Source organism: Cylas formicarius, unplaced genomic scaffold, assembly GCF_029955315.1.
Source record: "Cylas formicarius isolate icCylForm1 unplaced genomic scaffold, icCylForm1.1 PGA_scaffold_3__17_contigs__length_32017465, whole genome shotgun sequence".
Taxonomy (NCBI): Eukaryota; Metazoa; Arthropoda; class Insecta; order Coleoptera; family Brentidae; genus Cylas; species Cylas formicarius.
The window spans coordinates 31,633,909-31,655,510 of NW_026844326.1; the positions used below are offsets into that span (position 1 = coordinate 31,633,909).

The following is a 21,602-nucleotide window of genomic DNA, read 5'->3' on the forward strand; positions in this document are numbered from 1 at the left end:
TGGCAAAACCTTTACCTCAAATGAAGATGTCAAAAACCACCTGAACCAGTTTTTTGCCAGCAAGGACCAAAACTTTTATGAGGGGGGAATTATGTTACTGCCAGAAAGATGGCAAAAGGTGTTGGATCAGAATGGCCAATATATAATTTAATAAAATATTTATTCATTATACGAAAACTCTCTTTCATGTTCCCCAAAAAAAAACGAAATGACTTTCCGAACAACCCAATATATTAAACTCGTGCAGTAATCTCTGAAATCATCTTCATTTTCTGACTACTTATGCTTCTATTTTATTTCCTTTGTATATACAGTGAAAACTCCCTATCGCGAAACTCAGTATAACATAAAACTCCGTACTACGAATAAAATTTATTATGTCTCCATTCAAAGCTATGTATTCATCCACTCTGTATAACGAATTTCTCACTATCTATACCGAAAGAAAAATGGGCACTTCAGTTTCAAGTTTTAGTTAGCTCATTAATATTTTTTTCCGCCAGGGGTCCCATCTAAATGTAAAATCGCCAATTGAGATCGCTGAGTACAAAATTATTTGCCTGCACGTGGCTGCTCGAGCGAACAGGAGGGGACGATACTTAGCTGACCGCGGACGAGCGTTCATTTTTTTAAATTTACGCCGGACAGCTGCTTTGTTCAGGAAATTATTATTTATTGGCTACGCGGCCCAAAAACTGTTGTCAGGTACCTGCTCCAAAAATTAATGATGATTTAGTGGTGGTTTTTTTGATTCGATGCCGAAAAATAAAACGAACTCTATAATTTTACGATATTGGTATTATTCAGAAATAACACAACAGTCAACAAATATGTTATTATTTATTAACCGAAATTAACCACCAATATTATATGGTCTCCGACTTTTTTTTTTAATGCTATCGGCTACGACTACCAGGATCATTCGGCCATTTTCTCGGTATATGGTACCCTCCTTCCAACAATTGAAAGGGACAGGGAGGGACCATCACCCTCACCAGAAGAAATATTTAACTATCCACAGCAATGAAAGGCAAGAAACACGCAAAGCTAAAACTAACAGGTTTAAATTTCAACCTGGAAGAAAGCTGCAAATAGTTTGACAGAAAAATTGGAAAGTCGTTTGTACTAAAACTTTCGCGTAAGGAGAAAAAATTTCTGGCACTCAAACAGTACATGATAGTTCACTTATAGTTCACAGATTGCTGAATGAACTACATATAGTGGCGATCTACTTCCTGTTTAACTTGAGACCTTGAAACCAGAATCTGGTGGGGGGTTGGAAGTTAGGTTAACGAATGAAAATTCCACTTCTTTTTTTACAGTGTGTAGTACGAAGCTAGATATTATTGTGATCACGCAGAGTTGGTTGCAGGGGAGGATTCTAAACACTGAGTTGTTTGACGACGGATACACGGTTTTCAGATGTGATAGAGACCTTCGCAGTGTTGGTCTTTCGCGTGGTGCGACTCCTGTAAATTTAAATATCATTAGGAATAATAACAGTATGGTAGATCTGGATCATACAAGAATTTATGTTTTTGCTACTTTTTACAAAACTTCTGGATTTCTCCTGCTTCGGTTTTTGTTGAGTCGAACTTGCTGACGTTTCGCCAATGATGCCGGTGGCTTCTTCAGAGCTTGACTAAAACTGGCTCGCATTTTACTCTGTCCCTGCTTTTATATTGTTTGAAGAAGCCGGAGCTAAATGAGGGGCATGACTCGGACAACTGATTCCTATATTGGTAGCTCTGAAGAAGCCAACAGAATGATCGGCGAAACGTCAGCAATTTCTTCTACTTCTTATTCTACTTTTTATAGTTAATAGTTATAGTTCTTAAGATGAAAACTGTTAGACAGTAAATATTATTATTATTACTGCGTAAAGACGGCTTTCGAAATTTCAGCGTGAATTACAGAATTCATCGGCAGGTCGATCGACAAGTCGAATGTGTGCCGCGTAAGATCGTGCCTATCGATAACTTCGACGCGAAATTAAAATTCGCCCGGGGGTTATGTAAAGCCGCGATACGGATGGCGTGGAATAAAAGTCAACTCGACGAAGAGTTGAGACCGAAAACGCGGCCATGTGCGCAGTGAAAGCAGCGGCACGTTTGCGTCGAGCCGAATGTGAAACACCTTTTAACAGCAATTATTTACAGGCTGAATAAAACTCTTAACTTAGTCCGTTCTAACTCAGCATACGTGACTTTTGACGGCCATAGAAAAGATATCGCTAACATATATATAGTATAAAAACACTTCATTGCCTTTTCGCATTCAGAACTGTTATACCGAGCGTTATTATACAGTTTAAAGTTCGTCAAAAATCGTAAATATCAAATCAATAATAATAATAACAACAATAATAACAACAATAATATACCTGTACTTAGCATTATGCCGCATTAAAATAAGAAACTAAGAACTAAGCACGCAAATCAAAATTTGGACAAAAGTCATAAATTTTATTAAGAGTATCACATAAAATTACCACATTTTCTTGTATTGTACAAATCTCTGAAATAGCTAACTTCTTACGTTTCACATTAGGTTGAGCCAAGACTGTCCGCATCATTCGCCCATTTGCACAGCACAGTTGAAGTGACGGAACACAGAATAGCTGTACCCTTTTTATATTCCAAAATATAGACGGATCGAATTTTCGATTTTCCAGGCGTTTCAATTTATCTGATAGCAACGGACAGTGAAAGAATGTTGTAATGCGAAATCTAAAACGTATCGATAAAGATTTCCTAGCGAATTTTTCGGAAAATACACCTTTTCATGATGTAGTACAGATATCTAACATTAATCAAAAAGTATCTATTTTAATATTCTAATAAAAAATATATTTGGTGTTTGGCACCCTTAAGACCTATAAACATTAAAAGGCTCGGTTAACAGATACTGTGAAGGCCCGGTTAACAGATACTGTGCAAAATAAATAAGAATTAAAAGTTCAGATTTTCACGAAATTATATATTATGACATGGCAATTGTTTCGACAACACCGTGTCTTTATCATTTGATTTTTCGATTTCATTTGCAAATTTTTGTAGTTCCCTGGTATTTATTTCAGAATAAGTGTCTATAGACGGACGTGTCCGGGCGAGTCCAAGAATTAAATTCGATTCGCTAATATCTTGTATAATGTTTGCAACGTACCTTTCAAGTGAAGATCCCTTTAACATGTTTTTTCTTATCTTACTTTTAAAATAAATGTTTCTGTTGCCTTAATGTATGCTTCCTTTTCTCAGCAATTATTTGATACAATATCTCAACATCTTAAGACTGCGTCCTTGCACACTCATGATTGTATTTTGATGTTATTTCAATGGATTTACCATCTTCTCTTCGACATCGTTCGGACATTAAGCGAACCGTAAACGTCCGTCTGTTGGGGGCCTAAAAACGGTACGCGGGTATCGACAAAAACCGGTACAGGCTTATTTCGAATTCATATTCTTTGTCGTTGAGTCACTCCGAAATACGGGTGTGGGAGTACGTGCGCGTTCTTTTGATTTTACATGCGATTTTTCGCCGCTGATACGTAACGTCGAAACATCACGTCGATGTTTCAGTACTCTAATGTTGATTGCTTGATCTTAGTCGTAACAAATGTTGTATTTTCTCGAGCAAGAATCGTAAACCTAATAGGATTGCTTATGTTTGTGTTAATTGTATTTCTGTAAAAAAAAACTTGGACAAAACAGTGTTTTTAAGCTTTAACAAATACTTTAAATTTGTATGTGCTTGAGTGGCCAGAACTGAGAAAAACAGTATTTTTAACCTTAAACAAAGCCTTGAAAGTTTTGTGTTCGTGCTGCTTATTGACGGTGTTATTAGTTATTAGGTAAGCTCAAAATATTACACATAACAATATAGGTAAAGGTAAGAAATACATTTCTTTTACCTTTTTCAATGGGATAAGTTACATCAAAGGAAGTTCTCGAAAATGTGGTTTTCATCGCTTTCCCAAAGGGAAAGATCTAGTATCACGAACTATTGGGAACGAGTGGATAGTTCGATGTAGAAGAGAGGACAAACTTAATCTAGATAAAAGCTATGTCTGCTCAGTTCATTTTACTGAAAAAGATTACGAAAGAGACTTACAAAATGAGTTATTCTTGTCTCGTGACATTGTCTTCTTACGTACATAACCATAACCATAGACGCACAGTATATCTTCTTCTTCTTTACACATTTGGGCAGGACTAATACACACGCCCGTCTAGATTAGTCGCTTCCTTACGTTTTACACCAGATCGTCCGATCAATCAAGATATCTAGATTTAGATGAGGGACAAATCCTTCAGCAGGATGACGTCGGGACCTGATTGCATTCCGGCATCTGTTTTAAAGGACTGTGCGAGTGTCCTTGTTCCACCACTAACAGTTCTACTGAACACGTGCCTTAAATCTTACACTGTGGATGATATCTGGAAGTTATGCAGTGTTAGATCCATTTACAAAAAATGTGACAATATAGATATCAGTAATTTTCGTCCCATTTCATTCATAAGGTTTTTGAAACACTGCTGTACAATAGATTATACAACCATTTAAAAAACAGTATAAAAACAGACAGTGACAGACTTGATCATGGGAAGTTAAATGATTACGGATTATTACCTCTAATCAATTTGTTTTCACCTTATCTAAAAGATCGGCGCCAGTTTGTTATATTTGGTGGAAAACTCTCGGAGCGCGAGCATTGAGGATGCCAAGTGAGATTTTGGTGAAACGTCTGCAGGATTCCAGTCGGAGTTCAACAATATATATATATATATATATATATATATATATATATATATATATATATATATATATATATATATATATATATATATATGATGACACTATATTCCGGGATATCATCCGTTCGCTCGTTGAACTCCGGAATATAGTGTCATCACATTTTTCCATCCGTGAATCAATACGTGAGAATATATATATATATATATATATATATATATATATATATATATATATATATATATATATATATATATATATATATATATATATATATATATATATATATATATATATATAAATGTGATTGAATGTTCATTATTACATTTTTATTATAATAAGAGTTTATTTACAGACCTAAACAGAGTTTATTGAATTGTGGAGGCGATCCCCATCAGCGGCGTATACAAAAAATTAACAAACTCGTAAAAAATGACGTTGGATGACGAAATTTCTAAAAACATGGCGTCGCCGACCACGTCTTTAAACCTTTTCTCATTTCCCGTAATCGTCTGTCGTCCCAGCGTAACCAATTTTCCAATTTCACGAATAAATCGCCTTCCGTCCGCGCGCAAAATTGGAAATCGCCGTCAATTTGCATTAAATCCCGATTTAGATAAATATAGGCCGGAGGGGATCGCCGCTCGGACGTGGGACGAAAAGCGAAATAATTAACGCTCGACGCAGGTACGAACTGCATCGATCCCTTTGGAGATGGCTTCTTTTCTCGCGACGAATAGAAAAAAGTGGATCCTATTTTTTAGCTGTTGTTCATTATCACTTGTTTCACAACGCAGCAATGCGGCAGTCAAGTTTTACGAAACAAACGAGATATGTATTTAATGGCTTTAGTCGGCCGAACAGCTGATCGACTCTTCTTCCTTTTATTCACCCTGGCCAATGTGCCCACAAACGCTGGCCAAGAGCTTCCATTTAAACTTAATTTTAACCTTAATTTAATTGTTTTAAATTGTTTGTGTTCTATATATACCGAAAAATGACCATAAAACCTTAATTAATGTTGTGAGAATTTAAGTTCAATAAAGGAGAGCGAGGTATTTAAATCTAATTGATAGTTATGCAATACATTTGAATATCTCATTTTGTTACTCTCCACGGCTTCCAATAAATTTAATTTTCTGCTTTTTGTGGCTGTATGTTCGTTAATGCGTTTCTTGAAGGATCTACATATAAATTTTAGGGCAAGATCCGCATTTCAACCTGTAGACACTTGATTTTTGAGATTTTGGACATTTCGTTTTACTGTTTTTTAAAAATTTTCCTATTGTGGGTTCTCCTATGTATGTAATTGTTTTAAATTGTTCGTATTCTGTATTAGGTTTCGGATAAATAGAGTTTACTGTTGTCTGGATTTGTTTTTTATTTATAATTTTATCGATAATGGACGGATTGTAGCCGTTGTTCAGTGCAATTTGTTTAATGATATTAAGTTCTTTGTTGTAATTTTCTGTTGAGAGTGGCGCATCAAGAAGTCTGTGTATAAAAGAATAAAATGCAATCATTTTGTGTGCATAAGCGTGATTTGAGCTGTTATGTATGACTGTGTTCGTGTGTTTGTTTTGCGTTTTCGTAATAGTTAAGTCTAAACAATTTTTTTGTCTTTGATATAACTCGGTAGGATCGTGTTTGATACATTGAAAAAGTTTTGGTTTAAGAAAATTGTTGGTTTTTGAATTTTTTTTTTCAATTTTTGAAAAAGACGGAAAAGAAACGCACTGTTGCAGAGAGTCCATCATCACAGCTGATGATCCATTTTACAAGGAAAAAATTTTGATTATGCTAACCAACGTCTAAAGGTAAAACAAAAATATTTAATATTGTTCATGATCTAGAAATTAGGTAGTTAATAACAAGCCAAAGGGAAATTGTACTATCTGGATCATCATCGTCTTCATCGTCTGCTTCAAGTAATCTTGTGCACACGTGCACCCCGGCATTCTTCTCACGATAACTTGGACGCACCTCGAGAGTATTTTTTCACACCTCTCAATTCTCTTTTTTTTATTTTTCAAAGAAACTTTCACAGGCTACTGTAATACTTCTTAAAAAACTTCCGGATTCCTCCTGCGCCGGTTTTTGCTGACGTTTCGCCAATCATCCTGTTGGCTTCTTCAGAGCTTGGCTGAAACTGGCTCGTATTTTACTCTGTACCTGCTTATATATTGTTTGAGGGGGGCGGAGCTAAATGAAGGGTATAAACACCGTCTCGGATGACTGATTCCCAAATTGGTGACAGGTACAGCCCTGAGCTGGGTTAATATTGTTAGGTTGTTTATAGCTTTCTATAGACTCTCGGATTTTTCGTTGGTAGAACTGAAACACTTATTACATTATCGAATAAAATTTTATGCCCGGTTTGATGAGTGTGTTCGGCAACAGCTGATGAGTTTATTTGTCTTAGAACCGTTTGACATGGGACTTAAATTAAGTACTGAAAAGTAGTTTGGGGAAATATTTTATAAAATATTGTATAATTTGTATGATTTAAAGTAGTAAATTTAGTACAAGTGCGCAGATCGCATCTTGAAAAGGACGATGGATGTTCAAAAATTAATTTCTTTCTGATAAATAGAAATGGAACGAGAAAAAATGTTGTTATTATTAGCAAGTGCAGTTAGTGTTCTTTTGTTAATATTAACCCTAAAAAAGAGGAATCGGAACTGTGGAAATAATAATGTAAAAAGAAAGAGAAACTGGCAAAGGAAATGGATCGGTAGAAGGGCCGAAGGAAAAGGCATTTTAACTATGTTAAATGCCTGCTTCATGAAGATCCTTTATCATACAGAAACTTTCTAAGAATGAATAAAACATAATTTGAGAAGTTGCTGAATTTGGTGGAACGTCATATAAAAAAACAAGATTTACCAATAAATTGTCTTAATTACAGACTTGAAACTACACTACGCTTTCTAGCAACTGGCGAATGTTATAGATCTTTGATGTATAGCACACGTGTTCACGAATCAACCCTATCCAGATTTGTACCAGAAGTGTGGCATGCTATATATACAGGGTTTTTCACTTAAAACTCCGCACGCCAATAACTCCAAAACGAAAAGAAATATTTAATTTATGTAAAAAGTAGTCAAAGTGTGGGGTCAAGTAGATATTTCCTAAAGTTTAAAAAATTCGACGCCTGCAAAGAGCTGGGCGTCGCGACGCGTCGAAAAATTATTCGATTGCGGAGACTTTGGAAATACGCGCATACAAAAGTACACATTATTTAAAAACTTTTTTGTTATTTACTCAAACTTATTTACTTTACCCGTTTCTAAGTTATACCGATTTAAAGTAAACATTTCTTGATTAATAAAAAATGTGATTAACGCTTATTTTTACAAGTATGCCATGAATGTTAGTTACTATGGCAACCATTGTTATCGCAGTTGTTTTAATTGCAATTACAAACAATAGATTTCAACTATTTTAGTATGATTTTACTTATTATTTTTTATCGATTTAGTTCTGATAACATGATAAATAAATGAAAAAACAGTAAAATACCTACAAGTTAATAACCAAAATTATTATTGCAATTAACTACATAATAAGACATTTCAAAAATTTTGTTCAAAATTATGTCCATCTGCTCGAACACAACTATCAAAAACTTTTAACAGATGAGCTTGGGTCACTTGTAGGAGAGTCCTTCTTGTGATAGCGACACACGCTGCACTAATTTTGTTAATGAGATCAGCCATATCTTCGATAGGTTCTTCATAGATAACGTTTTTTAGGTAGCCCCAAAGAAAATAATCTGGTGGTGTAATGTTCGGGGACCTCGCCGGTCACCTTACCGGTCCATTAGTACCAAACCATCTATTGGGATATTCTCGGTTCAAATGCCTCGTTACTATTTGGGCATTATGTGCAGGCGCTCCTTCCTGCTGTAGCCACATATTCATTCTAGTGTCAAGAGGCACTTCTTCTTATACTTCCGGAAGTGTAGTTTGAAGAAATCTTAAATAGCGATCTGCATTTAAAGTTCCTTCGTAAAAGTAAGGTCCGCACCAAACATTGATACTAAAAATTCGTTGGTTACCTCTTTCTGTAATCCAACGAGGATGGTTTTCGGACCAACGACAGTTGTGTCTATTAACGATTCCATTATTTTGAAATCGACTTTCGTCGCTCCATAAAATTTTCGAGAGAAAATTTGCATCTTGGTTATACAAATCGGACAATGTCGCTAAGAAATACATTCTTCTAGCATAATCGCCTGGTTCTAGTTTATGAACTAGTTTACTTTTGTACGGATGAAAAGAGTTTCTATGTAGAATTCTCCACGAAGAACTTATGGTAACACCGGTATTTTCTTTTATCCCTGATAGCGATATCATGGGGTTATTATCAACCTGCTGAATTACAGCAGCAGTATTTTCATCATTTGTAGCAGTCCTGTTCCTATCTCTTTTAGGTTTTATGAAGCTGCCATATTCTCTTAAGTTTTTACATAAACTTGAAAAGGTTTTTGCATCGGGGACTCTTCTATGCGGATAACGCCGTGCGTAAACTCTTTTTGCTTCTCTACAATTGCATCTGCATTCTCCAAACACCAGTAACATGTCTACTTTTTCCTCATTGCTAATAATTCTTAGTTTTTTTTAAACCGAACAAATTTGGATATTTCTTGTGACAAAATGTGACAATTTTTTGATACAGCAATAACAACTTACGTTTGTAATTGCACTTAAAACTGCGATAACAATGGTTGCCATAGTAACTAACATTCATGGCATAATATAGCGTTAATCACATTTTTTATTAATCAAGAAATGTTCACTTTAAATCGGTATAACTTAGAAACGGGTAAAGTAAATAAGTTTGAGTAAATAACAAAAAAGTTTTTAAATAATATGTACTTTTGTATGCGCGTATTTCCAAAGTCTCTGCGATCGAATAATTTTTCGACGCGTCGCGACGCCCAGCTCTTTGCAGGCGTCGAATTTTTTAAACTTTAGGAAATATCTACTTGACCCCACACTTTGACTACTTTTTACATAAATTAAATATTTCTTTTCGTTTTGGACTTATTGGCGTGCGGAGTTTTAAGTGAAAAACCCTGTATACATCGTTCTTAAAACAGAATATTGAAATGTAAGTACCAATGTACAGGGTGTTTCCACATTCAGTACCTAGCAATATTTTATATGCCTATATTTTAAAATTTTGGTATTAAATTTTCAAACGACCTGTATAATAAAAAAAATGTCACACATCTATTACATGGTAAAGTACCTACGTTTTCTGTTTTTGTAGACACCAGATTGAAAGGACTGGTTGCATATAGCCGAAGAATTTGACGCATTATGGCAGTTTCCTAATTGCATTGGGGCTTTAGATGGACGACATATAAAATTTAGAGCACCTATTTCGGTAGGATCGTATTACTATAACTATAAGGCTGAACACTCCATTGTTCTTTTGGCTATCGCAGATGCAAAATACAAAATAATTTACTGTAACGTGGGAGCAAATGGAAGGACCAGTGATGGTGGAGTTTTTAGAGAAAGTGGTTTATTTAAAGCCATGTCTTCAGGATATTTACTTTTTCCACAAAATAGACCACTGCCTGCACGAGTGTTGGAAGTTCCATATGTGATTGTAGCGGACGATGCGTTCCCACTTTCCACAAGAGTTATGAAACCTTTTCCACGTCGAGGGTTAACATATCAACAAAAAAAATTTAACTACGGACTTTCTAGAGCTCGTCGAATTATTAGAACGTACATTTGGAATTTCAGGTAATAGATTCAGAATTCTTTTGCTTATATAAATGTTTTGCTTATATAAATTGCAATTTTTATCATGAATTCCTTTTTGCAATCATTTGTTTCCTAGCATCATGTATAACATTGTTAATGTGTTGAGTATCTAAGAAGAGTTCCTCGTCCTCCTCAAGTGCTGTTAATTGCTTGATAACATATTCACCAAATGTTTGACTTTCTGAGCGGATTTTAGGTTTGTTCTTTATCGACCCCCTGTTCGGGGCGATTTTTCACGTTTTTTACGTTGATTAGAAAAAACGTAATTTTACGCGTCGACCGAAGTACGCCGTAAAAACTTTATGTTTGTTTGAACGACGAGATCGAAATGCCTGTCTTAACGACGGGTCGAATCGACTGCTGGAGAATTTTAAAAAAGTTCCCATGGCTTGTCTTCCGCGTTAATAACCGCTCGCGAACCTATTTAAGGGGAAGTTATTATTGAATAATTATCCCGACCGATCCCGCTTCTGATCCGTAACCGTCGCCCAAAACGAGACTCGAATACGATGCGGCCGCGAATTTTCTGGAGCGTGGCGATTGTTGGTTTAGCGCGACCGCGACCGCTTTTAACGGGTCGTCGCCTTTTGGGCGGCCCAGTGGCGTCGGCAATGCATTTATAAAGCTATGCATTTAGCCTCCTTAGAATATATATAGATGCTCCTATACGTGAGGAATGTTTAACCTTAAGTACACATTTTATTTATAGTATTTTTATGTATACAGGGTGTTTCGCTGTGCTAGAACTTCTTTTTTTCTAATTCCAATTATTCGCTTAAATGAACTTTTTAATTTGTTTTCAAAAATATACAAAAAAACTGAAAAATGGGTCCCCTATTATTGAAAATTGGTTATAACTGAAAGACTATGATTCATATCTCACTTTCTTTTATATTGCGATATAGCTCGCATAGACAGCAAAAACTTTTGTATTCAAGGTTTTCACCTATTGTACAGGATCTTCCCGATTTCTTCTAGATTTGCAGATATCAACTTCAAATTTAGCAGAGAAGTAAAAGTCCACATTTAAACGGCAGAAATTGGGCGCAATCCAATTTTAGCAAGTATTTTTTAAAAATGTTTGAAAAAATTTTTTTGGTAATTTTAGCTTCCAGAAAAATTTGTTTTCCTCCGTAATCGTTCATCCGATCGGCAAAATTCTTTAACCGGCAGACGCAAAAGATCCAGTGCAATAACATTTATTTCGGGCATTTTTTCGCTGCTCGGGATATTTGAAAAAATCCGTTATTTCGGGGGCTGTCAAGACGGGATGACGTCATTGGTTATTACGGCGCACTGCGTGGTTTCAGAAAAAAACCGTTTACTATTTTCAAAAGATTCTTGAACCAGGGCTGTAACCTTTACTTCGAACAATGATTGTATCATATACAGGGTGGGCAAAAAATCTAAAATATACTAAAAATTTCCTTGTTTGTGGGTAAATTATTGGCGATAAATGAAAAACCGTTAAAGATGTTCTTTCCTTTTATAATAAAAAGCTGCTTGCGACGTCCAGTGACGATTTTTCGGAAGCAATCTTGTTTGTCCCACATACACACCGTCGCAATTAATCATCCCCTAGCCCAAAGAAAATCCGTCATAATAGGTTTCGCAGGCAGAGCAATAATGTTATCCGATCTAGAATATAGACGCACTTGAAAAAGAAAAACGCGCACTTCTAGAAAATAATTATCCCAAAAACTTAATTAATAATATGTTTAGTAAACTTACCAACAAATATTATAGTAACGTAAACAAAAACCAACATCAAAACCCTGAAATGTATATCGCTACCATATATACTTGGGTTATCGGAAAAACTCAAAACCATTTTCAGCGAACCCAAAATTCAAATAGGACACAAAAGTTATAATTTACAAAAAACCTATCTCTTCACTAAACTGAAAGCAAAAACTCCAATTGAAAAAAGAAGTAATATGGTATACGAAATTCCATGCTCTAAGTGCGACAGTGTGTATATAGGACAAACAAGCCAGTATTTAAAAAAACAGACAAAGTATGACAAAAAAAATAAAACAGCTCTTCATACCCATTGTGACAACACTAAACACACAATTAATTTTCAAAAAGTTAAAGTCCTACTAACAGAACCTAACACCAAAAAAAAGAGAACTTTATGAAAGCATAGAAATCCAAAAAATCAATGAATTGCAAAACCGATTCTAAATATTCAAAATATATCATTCAATTTTAATCTAACAAAATTAAATTATCCAATATATTTGCTAGTAGGAAACATCCGTACCTAGTTTGCATGCCATTCCAATCCTCATCAAATGACAAATTATGTTTATTTTTAATATATTAACGCAACGTCAAGTGTCATCAGATGTCACAAAAATATTTTGAACAAGATCGAAATTACAATCGAAACGTTAATGAATATTTACAGGATTCCAAGAAACTACATTTATTCGCGAGTTAGTAATACAATAAAAAAAATTTTTAGGCCATATAAAGTAGATTAAAAATCGTGGAGTCTTTCTTGTATAGCCATAAAATAAGATAGTACGAGAAAAGTGTAAATAAATAAAATACTTTGTTTATAATTATTTTTTTAAGTTAACAAAAAAAGAAAATTCTCCGTAATCTAAAATTTTTTGTTCCATTTGTCATTAACTTACCGTTTTTATGTTAACAAAAGGCATTAATTAACTAAAAAAAAATTGATCCAATTGTTAATAATTTTTTTTATAAACAAATGGACGTTTTTTTCAAATTGTTATTTTTTAAATAATTAGTTAAGAATTTTTTTTTCCTACAAATTAACAAACAGATATTTGTTATCATTAACAGTTTGATTGTGTATTATATTAGCAATTTTATGTTGCTAGCCGTTAAATTCACTCCGATTGTTTAAAAAAACAGCCAAGTAAATAACTTTTTTGTTTCAACAAAACATATATTTTTTCTACCAGCAACTTAGTCGACTAGATGACATTTATCGAACTTGTTGCATGATATACTATTGTATCTAGCAATTTTGTTGATCGGTGAGTCGATTAATATGGTTCTATAACGAAAACAAAGCAATTTAATATCTACCAACAGTTACATATTTTCAACATGTATATTATTAAGACTAATTATCCGTGTCGATTCATTATTGTGGGTACGCATCATTCCTAGCTTTAATTTTATTAATTTCTCAGAATGTTTTTTGTCTTTATACGAAATTAGTTATCTCAGGTCGATAACATGGATACGTCACGACCGTAATAGCTAATAGATAATATATAATAGCGATTTCCACGCACTTTATTCGAGATCTATCACCGGCCATGTTGGTGGTGGGATGACGCAAGGTCATTCGACGAAAACTACATTTTAAACGTTCTGAATGATTTTTTTTTTCATATGTGGTGTCAACGCTAGGTCATCCACGGTCCCGACATGTTTTGGTTAGTTACGCGTTAACCAAACAAAGCGTGTATGCTTAAACGACAACTTTAGAGAGGCAACAAAAGGCGACGATTAAAACATCCGCGAGAGACAAGGAAATTATCGGCCAGAGCGGTGGGCAGCTAGATAATGACGTCGTTCGGTCACATAAAAGTCCACCGACAGGCCAACAATACACGAAACGGTTAAAATATTCAAATTCGTTTCAACGAGGCGCGGAATCCGAATTTATGGTTTAATCGTCGAAGAACGAGAAACTTTCACCCATACGTTTTGAGAGACAGAGAAAGAGAGAGCCCAAACCTTTTATCACATTCCTTTGGTCCTTATCCGTTCCGCGCGTATCCAACAACGAACCGGCTTCGCATAACAGAACACACGCACTTTTTCTAACATTTAAATCTCGGGCGACACTCGCACGGACCCGCACTCGCAGCACACCTGAAGCGATTCGTCGCGATAAAGTAAAAAATACCCGTGGCGGTCGGGTCGCGGTCTATTTAAACAAACACAGGTACAAGATGACGGCGCTGGCTTGCCACTGACGCACGTGAACGCCGCAGAAATTCGCGACCACTACTCCGGTCGCGGCCCAGGTATTTTTAGCTTTCGGCGTTCGCTGGATAATTTACGGTCTCGGCTTTGGGGAGGGAAATTCTCCTTCCCGACCACCGGCTCCGGACAGTTGTCTCGGTCGAAACGAAAGCCGCTCGATTATTATTCATGAGGCGGGGACGACCGCGGAGGTTAAAAAAAAACGTAATCGCGGAGCAGCGCACTCGAGAACGCCGTTACAACTCGCGTTTTAACCGCGGACCACCGACGAGAGATCTGGCGCCATCTAGTATCCGGAAACCGCAGTTAGAAATTTTCCACTACGGATTTATAACCTGCTCTTGCGCGTCACTATCCCATAGAAACAAAAGAAGAACAAACCACAAACAATTATATTTCTTTATGTTACGGGAGTCCGAAGTTGTTTATCTGAGAGAAAGTGTTGGACGTTTAGAGTTTACAAAACCGTAGCGGGAACGTCCGGTAGCACATGCGCCACAAACCCAACAAGTTGTTTATTTTGTGCTAGGCAGCGGTAGCGAAGCGATCTGTAAAAGCAGAATTTGGTTTTGAAAGTGGTGAATGTGATCAAGGTGTATTGGACAGTGATGGTTTCTTTTTTTTTTCTACTCCCGTCTGTAAAATACTTAATTACACACTGACCTAGAGTGTGGGAAGCGTCACTTTACCACCTCAGTTCTGTTTCCCATGGATCTGCGCCAGTTTCTGATATTTCCGGGAATTTACCGCACGGGTTTGAGAGCAATCAGATGTTTTCGGAGTTATTTCCCACGCTTTGAATTTTGACGTTTGTCAATTCTGACAGTCATGTTAGTGAATGTATTCGTGTTGTTTTGCGAAAATGTGGCCAAAAACTAACGGTCGTAGAAAAAGTGTTGTATGCAACACGTTCGGTAAACTTTTTAACTCACTCGTGCGAGTCAAATGCCAGTTACCGCACTTGTTGCATAATATACTATTGTTATTTATATTATTATTAATATTCCGAAAAAAACCTTTTTCAGGGTTCCAACGGAAAGTTTTCTCGAAAACTCCTCGAGTTTCGTTAGATCTTATCAAGGTTACGTCTTTTTTCAAACAAACGGTAACCTTTTTTAAACCCAAATTACGCTCACACGAAATAGGTATGCAATTGTAATTTAGGTGCAGAATGCATTTTCACTAAACAGAAGAAATATTGGAGGTGGAAACAGTACACCTGTTTCCACCTCCTACGTTGAGTTTCAACAATTTTTTTATTCATATAATTAAAAAATTAGAGGCTTATAACATGTTTTCATTTTAGAAGTTCCAAGACTAGGGAGGCAAAGGGTAGAATGTGTTATCTACGAAGAATGTTGGCAAATATCGGGGAAGCTCGAGCACAAGAAACTAAACTGTTTCGGAACGCCATTGAAAGAAGCAAGAACATACAGGAGGAAAGAAATAACATTTTGTACTAATTATGTGAATTACAAAAAAAGCAATAATTCAAAAATATATTTTACTTGTTATAAAAGCATATTTCCTATTTGGTTTGTCTTATCATCTTCACCCTCATCTGCAATATCCACTTCGAGGTGTGGTAGCTCCTCTTCTAAACGTGCAAATGTCTGCGTCGAAAATATTCTAAGAATGTTCCCTTCATAACTCCTTCCGATTTCTTCGTAATACTTCTGATTTATTCATTCATTATCCTCAAATTTTCGAATTGATTCTGGTAATTCCAAAGCCATTTGACCATTTATATTACCAACCGTCATTTCGTTTTGAATTAAAATGTCCATACCGTCCGTTTCTACTAATTTCTGATGTAGTAAGTACTAGAGTACAAAGACAATTCCGCTTTATTAACACGTAAAATCAGGAGCACTACACACAAACACTGAATAAGATATACGTTGGAAAAAATATAAATCTCAAAATCACCAACACCGTAACAAAAATAACAAACCATAACATACATATGTCAAAAACTGAAACGTACGTATCGGGAGCACTTTGTTACATCCGTCGATTGTGACCAATAAAAACAAGAAGAAGAATAACCTACAAAAAAGTTATATTTCCTTTTGTTTCAGGAGTTGTTTTTCTGAGTTATCGTTTAATTGCATTATGAAAAATTAAGGATTTTTATTTCTTAAGTGTTTCCTAGCTTCCATCTTGTCGCAATTGCACAGCTCGTACTAGATGAACGATCGTTTGCGCGGTGACAATGGATGAAAAAAAACGGCAAATATGCAACGCGCTGCAAGTCAAACACGGAAGCGACCTTTTAGATTTGGAGAAATGCAGAAATATTTACGCCGAGCTGTTGGAACGGAAGAGCGCTTTGCAAAAAGAAGTACACTAAGGGCTTTAAGGATTGAACGTTTATAATTTGTTGCTTGCAGCTGGACGTTTCGAACGTGGAGGGGTCGTTGGGTAAAGCGGTTAGCGAAATCGCCCAAGTTTTAGAAAATTCAAATAAGTGTGTAAAACACGCCAAGGAAATAATACAGGCAATCGATAATGATCTGGATGAAGTTGAGGAGGCCCGGGCTGGCATAAAGTCTCAGCTTCTCAAGCTTGACGTTTTGCAGACCACCCTCCAATACATGCGGATAATCCAGCGCGTGGAATATTTTTGGTAAAACCACGGTACAAATCGGAATTCAATCGGCAGGTTTACCTTTTTAGCGGGGAACTGGGACGGGAATTCTCAAGGAAAAATGACGAACAGTGTGTAACAGTTTTCGTAAATCTAACGGAAATGGGCAGGGCCCTTTGGGATTGCCGGGCGAATCACTTAATGGAGTATATTAAACAGACAATTGAATACTGGCAAAACGTTCTAAATGATAAACTGACCAAGTAGGTGGGGCGCAGAGTGTGTTATAAATGCCAGGCCCTTATGTCACTTTTAGAGATTTCGGTGACACTCTCAAGCTGATGAAGTGGCCTTTTATCAGCTCAAATTTTGCACTGGTGGTGCCGTTTCAGTCTCACGTTGAAAAACTTCAGTCAGTCGCCGAGTACCTGTTCCAAATAGAACTGCCGGCCGAGAGTGGTGCTCGTTCGCCAGTCGCTTCCGGGGTGTTAAGCCATTTCGATCCGGTATGCGTACCGGTACGCCTACTGGTGCAGCCGTTGAGGAATCGGTTCCTATACCATTTCTACGGCAATCGCCAAACCAACAGACCCGACAAACCAGAATGGTATTTCACTCAGGTGCTGACGTGGATCCGGGATCACAAAGATGTCGTCGACAAATGGCTCCAACCGGTCATTTACAAGCTGGGCTTACACCACATCGATCCCAAGGTCAGTCCATAATAATAGTAAGACACCAAACAGCTACGTCACAAAGCCCTGAAACGTTAAAGTATGAGTCATCACATTAAGGTTGCTTGGCGTTTATTTTTGCGCACGCAGCGCATACAATTTATAAGAATTATTAAGATCTGATTTAGTTTTGCCCTTAATAGCTTGAATTCATTGAGAGCATCAAAATCGTTCTTAATCGTTATCTATTAGCTGTGTGTGCGTATATGTGCAAGCCTTCTGGGAATATTAATTCTATGATCAAACCATTAACCACTGTGGAAAGGTTAGACTAGAGATGAGATTTGTAGAATCGTGTAATAATTTATGAATAATAATATCTCAGTTGGAGTTTACGCGAGGGCTGGTGCAACTGGCGGTCGAGAAGCTGTACCGCGAGCTTCCGTCGCTGCAGTTCGACGATTTTACGTTCTCCCACACGGTCGACGAGGCGCTGGGTTTCGACAAGGAGCTGAGAGAGACGTACGGCTACCCGGCCACGCAGCCGGGCGTGTTAATCGTCCTCACGCAGTCCCAGGCGTTCGTCAAGTGGCTAAAAATGGAGAAAAAATGTATGGGGGAGGACACTTTTTGGGGCCGGCACGCGGTTCATGCGCGGTTATCTCTTCGCAGTTGCCGTCGAAAAAATGGACGCGATTTTAGCTCCCAAGGAGGCGTTCGATCTGCTGGTCGCCGACGGCGACGACCTCCAGGTCACCGCCTGCGCGGAAGCGTTCGTAACGCTGCTGCAGACGATCACCGAGAGGTACGAGAACCTGCCGCAGCCCGGGCACAGGCTGCAATTCCTCGAGCTCCAGCTGGAGCTGCTCGACGATTTCCGCGTCAGGCTGCTCCAGCTGTCTAACGCGGAGGAGGGCGACGTCGTCGAGTCTGCGGTCCCGATGATCGCAAACACCGCGTACTACGTGGAAAGCGTGCTGACGGACTGGGGCGCCGCCCTGCACTACCTCGGCCTGCATTACTACAAAAAACGTTCAGAGGCGGGACCACCGGCGTCTCCGCCAGATATTAGCGACTTGGACGACTCTCCCGGGTTCGAGGCGGAGTCGGTGTTCTCGGACACTCTATCGCTGTACCGGCACTTTAGACGCGACCTGCTGTGCGTGATAGTGGAGAGCGTCGTCGGCGAGGTCAAAAGCAGAAGTTGGCAGTACCGCAGGGAGAGGTAATTTATAGAACCACCGCCAATCGGCGCGATTTATATCGTTACACACCGGGAAGCGTCACTTTACCACGTCAGTTTCGTTTCCCACGGATCCGGGACAATTCCGGGATTTCACCGCACGGGATTGGGAGCGGAAACACCACAAATGGTCGAATGTTCAAATCGTCGAAAATTCCGAACGGCATTGCAGTTGCGAATGAGCCTTGGGGTAACATATTTATGGGCGCCTACCTCTAGCCCACTTGTGGCGTTTTGTTAATAATAAAAAGGGCTCAGCTAACATTTCACACAGGATGTTGTAAATGATAAATTATTAAATAGTTCTAGTGACATTTTAAATGATTTTTCTGGTTTCTTCGCTAAATCTTACTCTGCTCACACTCGTTCAAATTTTACGACTAACGGTCGTAGAGAAAATTTAGTATACAACACGTTAGTTATATGCCCCAAACTGCAGACGAAGCCCAAAGCTAAGCGAAGATAACGTCTCGCTGACACCGCATCGAAAGCCCTATTTATTCGATTGTCATATTGTAAAATCGCCCTTAATTATTCCAGCTTTCGAATAGAACTTTATTTTGCTTTCTGTATAAATAAATGTTTTTGAAAACGCTCTCCCGAATTTTGAACCTTTAAGTCGTTCCGTAAACTTTTCAAGTCACTCGTCATATTCCAGATGGTCCGCCATGAAAATCGAGAAGGAATTTCGCAGCCTGTCCCTAACGCCCTCCGCCTGCCCTTTATTCGAGGTACTAGCGAAGCGGCTGCATCAGTTGCGGAAAGGCCTGCAGGCGCGGCTCTTCACGCAGGGTAAACTTTTTTTTTTTTCAAAGAAATTCATTAAGTATATTTAGGATTTTAACCAACCGTTTTTCGTTCGAGTGTACGTATGTGTGAAATTCTTGTAGATCACTTAAATTAAATACTACGGTGGTCATGGACACAAATGAATATCAGCAAAAGATTCAAGATATTCTTACAGACGGGTCATATCGTCAAGTTAAAAAAAGATCCTACGTCATCTATAGATCGCAACCTTAAATCTGTTATTAAGGCTTCTTCTCTATCAGACTCCGTGAAAAAATCTGTCACCCCCCATGACTTTAAAATTCCTCGACTTTAAGAACTACCAAAGATCCATCAACCAGGATTACCTTTTCGATTTATCGTCAAGACCATTGGTTCTCCGACATATTCTCTAGCAAAATATCTAGTTTCTATCCTAAAACCCTTTCACTTCATTGATCAATTAAAAAAAGAATATTCTGGTTAGTTTCGACATTATTTCAGTTTATCGATCATTTTTCTCAAAACTCAAATTCAACCAAACAATCTTAACCTTCACCAATATTGGAATTACTCATCCGAGACAAGGTTCATGCGTCTCCTCTAGCCCCGCCCCCCTCAAACCATATATAAGCAGGTACAGAGTAAAATGCGAGCCAGTTTCAGTCAAGCTCTGAAGAAGCCAACAGGATGATTTTGAAGTTTCAAGGTTTCATTGGCATATAACATATACCTATTAGATAATGTACTCCGGTAAAAATTGATGCGCACACCTGCAGATTGCGTCATTTTCTTATTATTATTTTAATCTAGGTATATTTTGATAAAATAGTGCCGTAAAAATGCCTTATTTGGTTAAAATGGCCCTTCTCACAATTTTGTTCATATTCGCTTTCTGTATTACTGTCATTTAGCCATGCACTGTAACAATAATACAATATAAATTAAATTTTCATCAGTTCCTGTTACTTCTGCACGATATCAAAGTGTTCAAGAAATTTTCAGTCTAAGTACAAACAGCCAACCTTTTAAAAAGTATAAAAATATTCCAATATTTCAAGGACTTACTTATCTTTAAGAATAAGCACGACAGTCTCTTGCCGGATGAGGTCATGAGAGCGAGACCGTCTATGATTTTCTTTAATTTGCGTCGATGCAGTGTGGCGCAACCTGGCGGGGCAATTGGACAACTACCTTTTCGAAGACCTGGTCATGGACAACAGGTTCAACGACGGAGGCGCTCTGCAACTCAAGTTCGACGTAACGAGGAACCTGCTGCCGCTCTTCGCACAGTTTAGCGACAAACCGGCCAACCATTTCGCTAAGTAGGGCGCGATTTTCATGGCGACCCCTTCGTCACCCTCTTTCTGTCGCAGGCTCGCAGACGCGTGCACGCTACTCACCTTGAGCAGGGGTTCCGCGTTGTTGCTTCGCGAGACTCTCGTCGCGCTGGAGGGCGCCACCGGCGTCGAGGATATCAGGGAAAAGACGTTGAAAGAGATGGGCGTGGTCAGTTTCGCACCAAAAATGGCGGTAAAGGTGTTAAACCAGAGGACGGACATCACCATAGACAGGATGGTCGTCGATTGAGGCTGTCTGTTTTTTCGCGGTCGTTTGTAAATATTTTTTGGACATTAAAATTTGTCTCTTGTGCCTTTTTTTTCTTTGAAACGCGACTCCAAAACTGGAAGTTTGCCTCGCGAGGGACAAGACCTAGACCGACATAACCGTCGATTCCGTCAATGCATTTACGTGATGTTCTTTTCTAAAACGTGCCCGGAGGATTGTGACGTCAGGCGTCACGGAAC

At 37.8% G+C, this 21,602-nt stretch overlaps 2 protein-coding genes across 2 annotated transcripts in view; one reads left to right on the forward strand and one right to left on the reverse strand.

Moving 5' to 3' along the window:
- Positions 1 to 15,659, reverse strand: part of LOC132699741 (ankyrin repeat domain-containing protein 6-like) — a 37,841-nt gene extending 22,182 nt beyond the window's left edge. The window contains exon 1 of the mRNA XM_060666614.1: positions 14,268 to 15,659. The gene's annotated coding sequence lies outside the window, so the exon portion shown is untranslated. The remainder of the gene's footprint in view (positions 1 to 14,267) is intronic.
- Positions 15,660 to 16,534: 875 nt separating this feature from the next.
- On the forward strand, positions 16,535 to 21,434 carry LOC132699740 (RINT1-like protein). The gene is made up of 9 exons (XM_060666613.1): positions 16,535 to 16,863; positions 16,913 to 17,148; positions 17,199 to 17,372; positions 17,426 to 17,822; positions 18,169 to 18,394; positions 18,456 to 19,008; positions 19,685 to 19,818; positions 20,954 to 21,119; positions 21,171 to 21,434. Exons 1-9 carry the CDS (start codon positions 16,735 to 16,737, stop codon positions 21,382 to 21,384), a joined length of 2,229 nt encoding a protein of 742 aa, XP_060522596.1. The 5' UTR covers positions 16,535 to 16,734; the 3' UTR covers positions 21,385 to 21,434.
- The last annotated feature ends 168 nt before the right edge of the window (positions 21,435 to 21,602 follow it).

Excerpts from the sequence above, each read along its gene's own strand:
- LOC132699740 (XM_060666613.1), top strand. The coding sequence starts at position 16,735 with ATGGATGAAAAAAAACGGCAAATATGCAACGCGCTGCAAGTCAAACAC. Across the intron at positions 16,864-16,912 it reads AGAGCGCTTTGCAAAAAGAA|CTGGACGTTTCGAACGTGGA; the intron begins GTACACTAAGGG and ends TGTTGCTTGCAG. Across the intron at positions 21,120-21,170 it reads CCGGCCAACCATTTCGCTAA|GCTCGCAGACGCGTGCACGC; the intron begins GTAGGGCGCGAT and ends TTTCTGTCGCAG.